This window comes from Psammomys obesus, unplaced genomic scaffold, assembly GCF_907164565.1.
Source record: "Psammomys obesus unplaced genomic scaffold, mPsaObe1.curated_primary_1811, whole genome shotgun sequence".
NCBI classification, from domain to species: Eukaryota; Metazoa; Chordata; class Mammalia; order Rodentia; family Muridae; genus Psammomys; species Psammomys obesus.
Genome location: NW_026596147.1, coordinates 1,914,497 through 1,929,256, shown reverse-complemented (window position 1 = coordinate 1,929,256; position 14,760 = coordinate 1,914,497). Strand labels below are relative to the sequence as shown.

General features: G+C 43.2%; 1 protein-coding gene across 4 annotated transcripts in view; it reads left to right on the top strand.

Moving 5' to 3' along the window:
- Mtus1 (microtubule associated scaffold protein 1) overlaps positions 1-14,760 on the top strand; it is a 143,775-nt gene that overhangs the window by 88,601 nt on the left and 40,414 nt on the right. The window contains exon 1 of one of the 4 annotated variants that reach the window (XM_055593524.1): positions 4,274-4,606. The exons of the other annotated variants lie outside the window; for them this stretch is intronic. Within the exon in view, the coding sequence (XP_055449499.1) occupies positions 4,486-4,606 (121 nt within the window). The 5' untranslated portion in view covers positions 4,274-4,485. Of the gene's footprint in view, positions 1-4,273; positions 4,607-14,760 lie in introns of those variants that run through there. 4 annotated transcript variants of the gene reach the window in all.

Genomic DNA, 14,760 nt, shown 5'->3' with positions numbered 1-14,760 from the left:
AGGTCATGACGCCATGAGATTCTAGGCAACACAGGCTCTAAATAAAACATGCCTGCCTTTTATGAGGACAATGTCATATACCACACCATCACTGTTATTTCTGTAGTCCCAACATTCATGGGAGTTCTTTGGAATTCCATGGGCATCCAAGTTGTGTTTATCTGGTTCTCTGACTATTTTACACAGCATCCCTGTCGGGTGCCATGGTGTCTGCCTTGGAAGTAAAAATGCCTGCTCCTTCTGTGTTGTTTCATAAATAGAGCTCAGGGCAGTGTGGCCTTCTGTAGCTCCTTTCTCCCATGTTGGGAAGTGGTTGAGAGCTGCAGACTTACTCTGCGGCGGTGATGTGATGCTGCCACACTGTGCTCCTTGTTGTCTTTCTCATTGCATGTTGATGATCTTAGTTCTGCCCTCGTGCTGAAAGGGCAGATGTCATTTAGACACATGAAAGGTTTGGTGCTTTGTGGTAGGAAGAATGGATCATTTAGGGAATCCCACTCTGACAGTCTCTGCCTTTTTAGCCAGGAATTGGTTCTCTCCACACAGGACAAATGAATGTATTCTAGACAGAATGGTTTTAAGTGTAGAAATAAATAAAGGCACTGTAAATATAGACTTGCATAGGAAAGGGCTTTCTAGGAACACAGGTGCAATCACAGAGACTAATAATTTTGACAGCACATGATTTTTGCTTTGTTTTGTCAAATCATTACAAACAGTAATAAAAACAAAGCCAGATGACGTCACCACAATTTCTAGGTGTAGCACTGTCAAAAACTAGCAAGACAGAGCCTTGGTAGATAACTAAAAGGGCCTGTTGTACAAGAAGCCTCTGTCAAAATCCTTACTGCATTTTTTAACTGAAAAAGAAAAGTCAGTATGCAAAACTCATGGGGAACCAAATAAGACCCCAAAAAGCCACAAACAATCTTTGGGGGCAGGACAAAGCTGGAGGCATCATAACTTTTGCTTTCAAGTCTGTAAGTAAGATGGTCTAGTACTGGTACAAAGATCAATACATAGACCAATGCAATGGAACAACCAGAAATAAACCCATGAAACCACAGTCCATGGCCAAAAATACCCGGTAGGAGAACCGTCATCTCTTCAACAGATAGTGAAACTGAACCTTCATCTCACCTCACACATAGAAAACAACTCACAATGAATTAAACCTGAAAGAAAACTTGAAAAAACTCAGAAGGAAACAGAAGGGGCAAAAGGAATGGGCATGAGCGCATGGCTTAGTGGGCAAAAGTACTTGCTGTGAGAGCCTAAGGGACTGTGAGTGTCTAATCTGAGTACTCTTGTGGATGGAGATGGGAAGTGAGACACAGAATCTCTGCAAACTCGTGGCCCAGGTAGCGGAAGGGGGAAAAAAAAAAACTGTCTCAAACAAGGGATATTGAAAACCGGTATCTGAGGTCATCCTCTGACTCCTCCATGCACACTGTGGCCTGTGTGTCATCCACAGCTACTAAGGCATGGCATACGGTGCAGAGAAGAGAAGGGAATCTTGCTTGCTTCACTTTCATTTGGTATCTGCAGTAGTGTAAGAATCGTAGCAGCAGAATGTGTCATGCCTTCTTGGCACTGGCGGAGCTTGCCAAGAAATGGGAAGTTGCTGTTAGAGTCAGTTATGAAAGATTAAGACATTGTTACAACAGGGTACCTGTGGTCACGGGCACAGCCACAAGTAGCATAGGCTTACAGTTTGTTGAGGGTGGATCTAGCGTTACACACAACTGAACTAGAAAAATCGATATGGCTAAGAAACGTGAAAAAGACATGTTAACTGAACCTGCGCTCTCCATTTGGCCTCTTTTTTGTTTGGTTTGGTTTGGTTTGTTTCTTTATGTGAGTACCTAGCGGATAATGACTAAGGAAGAGGAGCTTTCACACTGTACCAGAGTGTAAATTTAGGAGCCAGTGCAGAGGCACATGCTTCCACTCAGAGCATAACACGATCAGAATGAGTCTAGGAAGAGATTGTTTTGGTTTGTTACTTTTCAGAATTCTTTAAAATCGGGGGAGACAGAGGCTGGAGGGATTGGTCAGTAGTTAAGGGTTTTGCCATTCAAAAATAAAACAACAACAACATCAGAAACAGGAGCCGAAAAACCCCACCACCACCAAAAACCACCTGAAGTCGAATGCTTAGGCGCTGTTCCATCTTCAGTGCCAAACTTTGCTTCGCTTGCTCCCCCACCCCCTCATCCTCGCTCAGCTTTAATGATGATCCTTATGACTTTACAAAGAACACCTGACCCCCTTTTTTCTCTGTCGTGCTCGTGCTAGCTGGCCACCAGGGGGCAGATGATGTTTGGGAAAGAATTGAAAGGGAGTAGTTTGAGGCTTGTGTCTAAGCACACTTTTATGTGTGGGATTTTTTTTTTTTTTGGTTTTATACAAACAGGGAGCTACGTTTGGCTAGGGTTTTCCTTCCTATTGATAACATTTATATTCTTTCAGCTTCTTGCTGCTTGTAGGGAAAGGGTTACTATTTAATGTGTGTGGGATAGCTAATGATAGTATAGTTCAGATTTTTCTTATTTTAAATTTATTGTATTTTTATGTGTATGGGTGCTTTGTGTGCATGCATGTGTGGTGCCTGAAAGGGCCAGAAGAGAGAATTGTACCTTTTGGGATTGCAGTTACAGATGTTTCTGAGCTGTCAGGTGGGTGCTGGGACTTGAACATGGGCCCTCTGGAAGTCTAGGCATTAACTGCTGAGCTCTCTCTTTCAACCCCTTAAAATCAAATTTTAAATAAAAGTAGCTAATTGGGGAGGGCGTTGCTTATTTCTTCTTTTGGGAGGTGTAAGCAGAATAATTTAGTTTACTGATAACAAAACCAAAGAGCCTCTACCCCTGGAAAAAAAAAAAAAATCTCACCCAGAAATCAACAAACGCACCGCTGACTATAAGGACAGTGGTGTGTCTATTTGTTGTAATAATATTTTATTTATAATTCAGTTTATATTTTTGATGCTCACTGATAACCTTTTTTTAAACATGGAAGATACTGTGTTTTGTTTTGTTTTGTTTTAATATTCAGAATTTGGAGAAAGATGTTTAGAAGTTTTAAAAACAGTGACCTGTGATTTAACGGAGGAAAACAAAGCCTACAGTTCTGTTTCTTTGACTCTAATTCAGTGCTTTCAATCTGTGGGTCACTACCCCTTTGGGGGTTGAACGGCCCTTTCACAGGGGGTCACCTAAGACCATAGGAAAGCACTTGACATTTACATCACAAGCTGTAACAGTAGCGAAATGATAGTATGAAGTAGCAGTGAAGTAATTTCATGGTTGAGGGTCACCGCAACATGAACTGGATTAAAGGGTCACAGCTCTAATTCCATGGTTACTGGTGCTTCTGTCGCCGTGGATGCGGTTTGTTTAGGAGACTGGTTGGGTGTGGGTGTGTTCATTCATCCCCGCAGTGACCCTCTGTGGGTGACTGTTTCATTGCTGTCCTCTGACAGGGCATGGGGTGCAAGTGGGGAGAGTGAGCTACTCAAGTTTCCCTTCCCTCCTGTCAGCCCTCCTCTGCAATTCTCAGGTGCTGTGTGGGACTTCTGAAAGAGTAATTGCTTTTTGTCAGTCTTAACTACACTGAGCGAATTGTTTGTGGCGTAGGATTTCTTTGTCTTACGATGTTGTTGACTTAGTCCCAGAAGCAGACCTGGTACAGAAACTGCACTAACCTTTCGTGTTCAGTGCAGTCCTCAACACATGAGATTTAGAGCTGAGATTCCTACAACCCGTCCTTAACTCAGTAAAAGAAATTGTTTATTTTAAAGATTGGAAGCATTTGTTGTTTGAGGGTTTGGTTTGTTTGCGTTTTTGGAGAGCCAAGTAATCAGGTTTACGTATAGCTTCATAGGTAAAATACCTGGAAAAAGCTCAGGGATAATTGTGTGAAACTGTGAAATTAAAAAAAAAAAAAAAAAAAAAAATAGAATCAGCACATGGACTGCTTTAATGGAATCTTATTATTTTGCCTAGTTAATAAATAGACATTAGGCATATGAGGGTTAATAGCAGGGTTAATCTCCCTTAACCCTGTTCCAAGTAGTGACAGGATCTGCGACATCATTGGCTGTTACATAAAGCTCCTGAGACCACCCACTTTCTCCTCCCCTTTCCCATCCCTGATGGGAACCACAACAACCCACGGGCATGTACAGTGTGATGTAACGCAAAGGCTGCTTGCTTCCGGACCGGCTCCTCGCAGCCCTTGTTTTTTTTTTTTTTTTTTTTTTTTTTTTTTTTAGCAACATCTGGGAGTGCAAACGGAAGCCTGGAGCCCTGGGATAGCTGGCCCTAGCCTCCTTTTTCCTCTGGGTGGCCTGGCATTAGCTATGTAGGCTTGTTTTTCTCTGGCTGCATCTCTGGTCCTGGAAGAGCACTGAGTTGAAAAGAGACAGCATGTGATGGTCCCTGGAAGCTGCCTCTCCTTCGAAGTTCTCCTTGTCCTGAAGACATGCTGTTGTCTCCCAAATTCTCCTTGTCCACCATCCACGTCCGCCTAACTGCCAAGGGACTGCTTCGAAACCTTCGGCTTCCTTCAGGGCTCAGGAAAAGCACTGTCATTTTCCACACAGGTTGGTCATGCACAGATCTCTGCTCAGAACTGCATAGGGGAAGGTCTAGCTGATGAACTTGCAAACGCTTCTCAGATTTCTGTGGAGACAGATAATTGGGAACTAAAGCTCTCCTTAACGAGAGGCCTAACTGGTAATAATACAAGCAGTTTTCTCTTGTGTGGGGCGGGAGGTTACTTTTGTTGTGTGCAGGCAGCTGTGGGCTTCTCTGTGTTTACTGATGCAGGATCGTTCGTTGCCTTGGAACTTTTCCTGGCGCTCCTCTCTGCCACCAAATCTGTAGAAATGAACACCTGTTAATTCACATCCATCTTCACATGATTTTTGGAAATAGGATGTGTGCCTGTTAAGACAATTTCTCCTTGCCTCGAGAGGTTTTGTTTTGCAGTTTCTCACTGAGATGGAAAGGCTGTTTCAGTCTACAAAAAGACTTCCACAGTGCAAGCACATGCTTGTGGAGGGCCAATAAGTGGACCGCAAATTTAGTTGCAGCTGCTTTTCTGTGTGTGTGTGTGCGTGTGTGTGTGTGTGCGCGTGTGTGTGCGTGTGTGTGTGTGTGTGTGCGTGCGCGCGCGCACCCAGGATGGAAATATTAGTGCATCCCTTCAGGCATATGTAAACCTGGCAGCTTATGTTCAGATTGCAGTGCCTGGTGGTAGAGACATCTCTCAGTTTTGCTAACAATTGCAATACTGGTAAATTAAATTGACTTCGTTCTGCGGCAGCCTAAGTGTCCTTGTGCTTGGTTGAGGCTGCTGAGCATTAGTTTTAACAGGCTTGCTTCATGGATATGTGACTATGATTTTTTTTTTTTTTTGGTGCCATGTGTGTTTTCCTGTGTTTGTGGTGGTGTGTTTTTTTGTTTTGTTTTGTTTTTGTTTTTCCTTTTTAGTTGGCTCATCACTGTCCCTCGTGATTTTTTTTCCTGATGACTAGTTTTCATTTTCCCAGAGGCATATGCCTTCCCTGCGGGATAATCTTGATTTTTTTTTTTTTCTCCCAGCATCCCTTCCTCATTTCATAACTCCCCTTGGTCTGGCATTTGAGTTGGATGGCCTCTCCTTCTAGGTCTGATGGCTGAAGGTAAATGAAGAGAGCTGGGGCCAACCATGGCCCCTCTTCCAGCCCAAATGCCACTGTGATTCTTTCAGTCCCCTCCCCCCATTACATCTATATAAAGAGGTGAGAAAATACAAGTGTGCTTTGTTTGTTGTTTTATTATCTTTTCATATAGTTCTCATCCTATTCTTTCCCCTCCCCCACCTCCCAGTTCCTCCCCACCTTCCTACCTATACAAACAAGCATGCCTTATTGTTAACAATCATTTCTATGTTCCAAACAGCCTCAGGTAGCTTTTAATACTGCTTCTTTTAAACTAATGTAGGACCTCCTCTAATGTAAAAAGACAGGGGGCAGAGGGTAGACATCCAAATACATCATATGTGTATGGAACTTCTAAAGAGTAAAATTTTATAATGAAATCAGGAAAAGAAAGTCTTGGGGAACCACGTCACCCTAATGTGCCTCTTGCTAATCCTGACTTGCTTGCCCCCTCCCAGAGCACCCACCAGACACAAACATGTAGAAGTCTTTCATAGCCTCACAGTTCAGGCAGAATTGGAACCTTGGTGCATGTTTTATCGCCGCATGTTTCATGTTTGCCTGCTTCCCTCTTTTGTGCATGGGGGAGGTACTCAGGATGAAACCGGGTCTTGTATGTGTTTAGCTGGCGCTCAACCACTGAGCCACACGCCCAGCCTTTTACTGGAACAGCCCATCGAGTGAGTGAACAGACGCTGTATTTATCCCACTAGCTGATGTCTGACATTTGTTTGTGGTGTTTATGTGAAGCAGGTAGTTTGAACAAAAGACACGGTGTTTTATCATGTATTGTTTTCTGAATGTATGCAAGTATCAAGTACCCCTTATTTTTCACCAGGAAGTCTGAGGCCCAGACACAGGAACTATCTTGCCCAAAGCGCACCCAGTGAGTAGTGGAGATGGTCAACCTGTGAGCTCTGTTTAGCTTTTTTAACCTTAAGATTCTTTTTTTTTCCCTAGCTATGACTGTTGCTCTAATTCCTAGCACCAGAAACTTAGCATTGAAGGAGAGCATTTCATGTGAAGAAAGCATGTTAAGATTCTGTAAAGTATCTGAGGCTGAGGAGTGGTCTTAGTCCATGTAGTGTTTTCTACACAAAGGAGCCCCATCCCTGGGACCCATGTAAAATTGGATGTAGTGGGGTGGCCTCTATGCCCAGGACAGGAGGATGCCTGGGATTGGTTGGTCAGCCAGCCTAGTCAAATGGGTGAGCTCCAGCCTCAAGAAGAGACCTTGTTTTAAAGTGGAGAGGGAATGCAGAAGACTTCTGAAGTTGACCTCTGACCTCCCCACCTGAAAGCTCCCAAGTGCATGCATGCACGCACACGTATACACATGGAAAGAAACAAAGTATTGTAAAAATAATAATTGATATTAAAATTACTTTATTTTAATAGTTCTAGTTATCCCTATTTGGTGAGTTCATCTGCATCATGTCATTTTAAAGTCTAAGAAATTTTCTAAAAGTCGATTGTTGACGTCATTGTGTTTGGCTTTATCTAATTGGATTTTTAAACACTGACCTCTTTATATTTCTAGTAAAGGAAGTGCCATTGGTTGCCTTGGTGATGGGGCTACTGACTGGGATCCCACAAGTACTGGGATAAGATGGTATTGGCTGTACTAGTGACTGAGTGTATGATTGCTTTCTCCTCACAGGTCTACAAACTGTGGTAGTAGCCGCCTGCTCTGCTTTCCAAGGTCCTTGGGCCTTAAATACCATGAACTTCCTAGCTTTGGGCTTTTAGATTCTGAATGTACTATTACACTTGGAAATTAATCGTACTAACCACCTCCAAATCCAGTTAATCTTCTTGGCTTATTTCTCTTTGTGACATCATGTTTTTGTTATCTGGCCATCAAACTTGAGTCATCTTATTATTCATCCTTAGTTATCTGCAACAATTGGTTGTAAAAACTTAAGACTCCACCCTTGGAGTCAATTCTTGTTTTCATTCTGGCCACTCTTTTTCAGGGACTTAAGAGAAAGCTTGCTCTTTTGTGGGGGTGAGGTGCTGGGGTTTGAACCTAGGACCCCCTGCATCCTAGGCAGTTGGCTTCACCACTGAGCTACATTCCCTAGGCCTGCTCTATTAGTGAATCAGTAACAAAATCCTGACAGTGTCCTGTCAATGCAGCTAACAGCTCATAGAGCTTTTTAGGGGGGTTGCTCTGTGCCAGCAGCCTTTTCTCTGAGTCTAACCTGCTCTTCCATTGTAAGAGTCATGTCACATATAAGTAGCCGTTGAGCATGTGCCATACACCAGGCACAAGCTTGGTGCTGAGAAAATAGCCTGGACTAGGTCCCGCACAGCCCTTTGCTTTCCTCACACCCATAATTGGACACGAGACAGGTGATCATGGTAGGGTGTGGCCTGGGCTCTCAGGCAATTCTTGGCAGATACTTGCTAGCTTTATCCAGGTGTTTTAAGTCCAGTCTTTAAGATAAGTGGAACTCCCCAAAAATAAAAAGTGTTCCAGATAAAATACTGTGACAGCCTAAAGGAGTGAGGGCAGGTGGCTCCTTCAAAGAAAGAAAAAAAAATTGTAATGTTTTTGAGCGAACAGTGTTGTGAGAGGGGCTGCGAGAAGGCTCCAGGTCAAAGCCTGGAGCAAGTGCTTGGGGCACTGTGCACCGTGGTAAATTATCGACCAAGTGTGTCACCAAATTAGGGATGTGGTTTTTTCCCCCCTGTAAATAAGGGCTGGAAAAGGAAGGCACTCTGTAAGAGGATGTCAGCCATGGATAAAGACTCAAGATGAGGGAGGAATCCTGAAAGTCTGGAGTGACCTAATTGTCCCAGGTGTCTGCCAAGAGTTATTTCTTGACAAAGTGCTAAGTCAGCTAAGTGTGTTTTCTGTTTCTATCACAATACTCCGGTGGTCCCAGTTTTGTGATGACTCAGTCAGTATAAGGGAAATGCATTTCTGAGTATAAATATTTGCTTCTCAGTTCACTTTTCCTTGCAAGCTAGAAATAAACCCATATTAATTATTACAGACTGTAACTCTTCATCCTCAAATACTTAATGCTCTCTTTGACACAAGTGAAGGCAGTCAATTACGACAAGAATTTTGAATTATTTTTGCTGAGCTAGTGAAATGAAAAGTGATTGCTGTAGTGCCTTGTAGTAATTTCCTCCCAGTTAAGACTCAGGAAGTCCCTGAAACTGACCAGATGAACTAGCTTCCTCCGTCCTTGAGTATATATGAACAGTACGGACTACTCAGACACTCTCAGAAAAGCAGAGCGTCCTAGAAGGGACTTGGTTCATCCAAGCTGCCTGGACAAGGCAGAGAGCAGCTGAGCTAAAGGACCTAGCAAAGATATGCTCCCATCTGTTGAGCTGCTCCCTGGTTTGACAAGCTTTTATCTGCCATCACCCATCTGCGGTGGGTTTTTGTTGATGATTCTGTCTTTGAGTCATTTCTGCTCCTGTATGTAACCCCTTTCATCCACACTCCTGTAAGTAACCCCAATAAAACTCATCAGTGCACTGAGCTGGACTAGGGGTATTCTTACTTTGATCTGTTGTTTTAATGAAGGAAAATCCCAACTATTCTAATTTACCAATTAAGACTCAGGAGCTAGATGCTGGGGTGAAATCCTGCTCACTCAGAGAGGCAAAGTAAGTAATCAGTTTCCCTTCCTTCTCAGCTCAGGTATGGATAGAAAAAAAAAAAAAAACCCAAAGGCTCACTAGCTCAGCTGATAGCCCAGGAGCAAAAGGCCAAAAAACAAAAACAAAAACAAAAAAGGCTGCAGGCTTGCTAGCTCACCCTAAAAAGCCAGGGAGCTGAGGAGCTAAAGCCAAAGCTAAGCTGAGGCAATAGCTCCTCTTCTCCATGCTGAGCTCCCCTCAACTCAAAGTCCCTCCTAGTCTTTAATCCTTGTCAGCTGGTTTTTTGTTCTGCCTCTTGACCTGGGGATACAGAGAGCTCTTGGATTAAAGGTGTGTGCTAGAGCTGGGCGAACCATACCATAATCATCTGTTTACAGTAAACAAAGTTCTTGGATTAAAAGGTGTATGTTAGGGCTCGACCAAACCAAACAATAAACAGGGTTTTACAGTTCGAAGTTTTGGGGATCACAATGGGAACAAATATCCTGCAGCATGTTGTTAGTTCCCTACCTGGTGTAGAGGCTGGTTCATGTCTCCCCAGGGATAATCTGGGGGCGTGGTGGTGGTAGCATGCCTGTCTAATGTGCAAAGCCCTGAGTTTGATCCCAGCACCTGAGTAGGGGTTGGAGGGGGTAGCTATAGCAATGGAAGGAAATAGTGAAGAGCAAAGCACTAAAAGAACAAAATGTTGATTTATTTAAGCCAGTGTTAAAGAGCCATTGTGACTACACAGCATGTGAATGAAATCTATTCAATTACAGTAAAATCCATCAAATTATGTTCTTGTATTTGGTGGTCACTTTGAAGACTTCTTTTAGAGTTGCTCCAGACATGAAAAACAGTTTAAGAATCCCCCCTGAGATAGATCTGTACTGTCCATTGCTCTGCACCCAGGACTGGCTTCTCTGCTGTTTCCTTAGGTCCCCTTCTTAAGGGTACCTGCCTCAGGGAGGAAAGAAGGGAAATGGGGAAGGAGGAGGTGCCAGATCCCTTAGAAGTGCCAGTCTAGGTCACATGGCTAACATCCAAAAGAAAGATCTAAGAGAGAGGCTGAGAAACTGAGTGTTTTGAGTGCTTGATTTCTCTAGTTTCTGAAGTGTGTGCAGGTATGTTTGTTTCAACAAAGCAGAGCAATTATTTCTCAGAGGCTATTACTGGCCACTTATGAATGAAGGCAAAAGTATTATTTAACCAATGGAATCTGTAACAGACCTTGCCATTTTTTTACTCTGAAATAATACAGCTTATTTTTTTATCTTGATTAAGTATTTGTAATAATTCGACTTGTTTTGGTTTGCTTTTCTGTTATTGTAATAAAACTCTGACCAAAACCAACCTAGGGAGGAAATGGTTTGTTGGCTTACAGGTTATAATCCACCACCCAGGGAAGCTACGGCAGGAGCTTGGAGGCAAGAAGTGATTGCAGACCATAGAGGCACAGGGCGGTTGGCTCGCTTTTCCTGGCTTGCTCAGCTGCCTTTCTTACAAAGGTGCGGCCACCTTGCCAAAGGATGGCGCTGCCAGCAGTAAACTAGGCCCCCTTGCATCAATTCGCAACTAAGAAAATGGCCCCCAGACATGACCCTAAGCCAATCTGGTGGAGGTAGATTTTCAGTGAAGTGTCCCTCTTCCCAGGTGCCTCTAGTTTGTGCCAAGTTGATGAAAACTAGCTTCAACTTTCAAGCTACTTTATAATTGAACAAGGTCTTACCTGAAACGCTTTTAACTTTCTACTTTAAAATAACACATTGAGGAAGGTGTTCTGTATTTCAGGTGTTTCTTTTATTACCCTAATGTTTTAGAAGTGGAATAGTTGTGGTGGTTATTCTGTTCATGTCCTGTTAAGATAAATATGCACTTTTCTCAAACATCAACATAATAGGTATTAATGAATCTAGTAAAGATAATTCCCGTAATATAAACATATAGTATGATATGTGTGTGTGTGTATATATACATATCAATTTATGAATAAAGAGAGATTTGGTCATTTGTAGAATAAATAAAGGGCCAGAATGAAGGACAACAGGTCGGTGGTGCATCTCTACTGCATTTCACTGTCCTAATAGATAGCTGCATCCTTCTTTTTGCTTCCATCTTGATGACTTCACTGGCCTCTGACTGCACTGATGGCTACCTACCAAGAACATAGAGACTCACCATAATAATAAAAAACGCACATTATGGTCAGATGTTGTGGTACATGCCTTTAACCCTAGCACCCAGCAGACAGAGGTAGGTAGGAAGTTCAAGGCCATGTTGGTTTGCAAAGCTAAGTCCAGGACAGCCAGCGCTACATACTAATGCAAACAGAAAAAACAAACAAACAAACAAACAAACAAAAAAACACCCCACCCCAACAATATGTGTTGTGACACTTTGGGTTAGCTTTAAAAAAATGTCCAAGAGCTAATTTGCTAGCAGTGTGTGCAGAGCTAAGTGTGGTGGCATATATCTGTGTTCTCAGCCGTTGGGAAGATGAGGCAGTATTGAGAAATATAGCAAGACCCTGTGCTATAGCAATACTCTCTCCCCTCCCATCCCAAATAAGAATAGCGTATGCACATTGCTTGTGATCTTAGTTAAAAGACAGTGCTGGGATTTTTAATGTCTTTTCCTGCATGCCTCATAGCTGTACTGTTGATTATGTTGGAATTCTTTTTATCTGTGATTTTGTAGCTCTGGGGAAAAGTTTGACTGAAAAATTTTTTGGGATCTGTATTCGTATCCTTTTCTATTGCTGTGATAAAACACCATGACCCCGGCAACTTTTAAAGAAGGTTTCACTGGGCTTGTGGCTACAGTGGATTACAGTCTATGGTGGCAGGTGGCTGAGGCAACAGCTAAGAGGTCACATCTTGTTCCACAAGTGGGAAGCAGAGAGCACTTTTGACACTTCAAAGCCTGTCCTTACTGATTCACCTTCTTCAGCAAAACCTATTTCTCCCCCAAACAGCCACCAACTGGGACCAAGTATTCAAAAGCCAAGACTTACGGCAACTATCTCATTCAAAAAGTCATGGGACTGAGAGATTTGCCCTCCTGTGACTTCCATAACCTGGTTCTCCCAGTACCTCCCAAGTCACAGGGTTAATATTTTGAGACTGGTGTTTTCTTTGTTGTTTACATAGGTCTTCCTAATGAAGAATGTTCTAGCTGGCTATTTGAATTTTGGTTTCTTTTACAAGAGAATCTACTGTGCTTATATGAGGTTATTTATGAGGTTGTTGTATCAAAGTTGTTAAAAACAAAAACTATTTTGGAGACCCTGCTACCTCTCATTGCATCGTGTCGCCAATGTCTACATCAGCTGTTGGGTTTCAGAAGTCTCTCTTTTATAAACACAATCATAACCTGACCTGAGCATTGGAGAAGCCATCTGTAGTTTCACAGAGCCCACCCACAGCGTTGGTGGCCTAACAGTGACGTCACCTGAGTTGGCTTAGCCTGGAATGTAAAAATCACAGAAGACACGGTGTTCACAAGTCGAAAGTCTTAAATACGGTGAAGGAGTAATTACAAGAAGGCCCTCCCGGCAGGCTGCTACAGCTTGTTTGGGAGATCCTAGTGGCGACAGGACATTGTTTGGGATACTATATCCTTCACACGTGTTTAATTAGAAAGGACATGCTGGTGGTGCATGTTGTCATTGGTAAAATTAAAAAGACACCACTGGCATAAGCAGGCTTTATGTTACTGAGCAGGTTTTTAGGACTCTAGTAAGACTGACAGGTAGAGAGGATTAAGACGAAAACAAACAAACAAAAATGCCCATATAAAACCACTGTTAAAGATGGAGATGTAAGTGGACTGCGGTGGAGCATGCTTTAATCCCAGCACTTGAGAGGGTGAGGCAAGCATGTTTGTGAGTTCAAGGCCAGCCTAGTCTACACAGCAAGTTGCAGGATAGTTAGGGCTATGTAGAGAGACACTGTCTCAAAAAACAAGATTGAGATGCACTTGAGTTGGTTGTGTGTTAGCCAAGCAAGTGCAGTACAAACCATGAATGGGGGCCCATGCCTGCCACCCTAGAGTTCTAGAAGTGGAGGCAGGAGGATTACAAACTCAAGGTCATTCTTGAAAACATAGCCCTATGTTAAGCTAATGTTTGCCTGCATAAGTAATAATAAATACATTTTATAAGGCTGTATAGATTACTATCACTGTTAAGTTAGTAGAGCTAGGATGTGTGTGTTCATACTCCTGTGTGTTGGGGAGAGTCTTTAGGCTTGATTGCACCTTCAAGAGTACATGGCGGTGATTAATGTGAAGAGCTGGTGAGTTTAGAATGGGCTATTCTTGGGGATTTGAGAGCAGAGTGTGAGAGAAGGTTCTAACACCTTCCTCATATGCCTCTCTGAACTCCCCTCCTCCAGCCCTTGCCCTCATTCTGCCTGTCAAGCCAACAGCTTCCAGCTGGAAGCTTGTACCTCACGAAATCCCTCTTCATCTGACTATGTGAGCCTCCTGTTCTGCTTCATAATCCCATTCTTCTTTTCTGCCTGTTCTCACTGTCATGGACCCCAGATTTGGTGTTCTCTGAATTCTCTCCTGGCCTCACTGTCTCTGACTTGGCCGCTTTAGATCTTCCTTCCCTTCACAGGACCCTGCTCAGCATTGTTCTGTTTCCTACAAGATAAAATCTTGCGTGGTGCCCACACCCTTGCTCCTGTTGATGTTCCCAGCGGCTTCATTTTATGTTGGGGTTGGTGATTGTGTTCAGGTGCAGAGGCTTTGGGGGGCTGTGAGTCTGCCTTTGTGTTTTCTGACTTTGTCTTCAGTTCCCAGCAACCTCCTCCACTTATCTGTCTGCTGCATGAGCAAATTCAGTGAAGGCTCTGCCCCCACATCTAGGGCATTCTCTGCCTGTACTCCCACCCCACTGTGTATATGTGATTCCAGAGTCTGATTATCATATGCCGTACTCTTAAGTCTGGTGACATACTTCTGTCTGCAGCAAGAGTTTCTTGAGAGCCAGAACCAGTTGCTTAAGATGCATTCTATAGACAGCTACAGAATGAGCAGCAGCAGATAACCATGGTATACCTGGGTGCTCCTTTATATTAGGTCATATTCCCATTGATTCTCATTTAAATACTTTACATGGGATGTTGCATGACAAAAACCCCATCAAATATCAAGGAGACACCAACTGCAAAAACAAGTGCATGGTATTATTAGAACTTTCCGAGGTGGGGTTGGTGATAGTGCAGAAAAGTGGGACTCATTCGGCTGTATAGGCTAGTAGAGGTTCAGGTTGTCTTCCTGCATCCCAGAGAAATACTATCCTCTGGTGTGGGGATGGGGAACTGGGAGGGGGAGTGTTAAATGGCGATGGAGCCCATGCAGAATCCATGGACTCAGACTCCGGAGACCAGATTCAAGGTGCAGATCTAACTTTATTGTCCAGTGTAACAGCCTTTAAATGA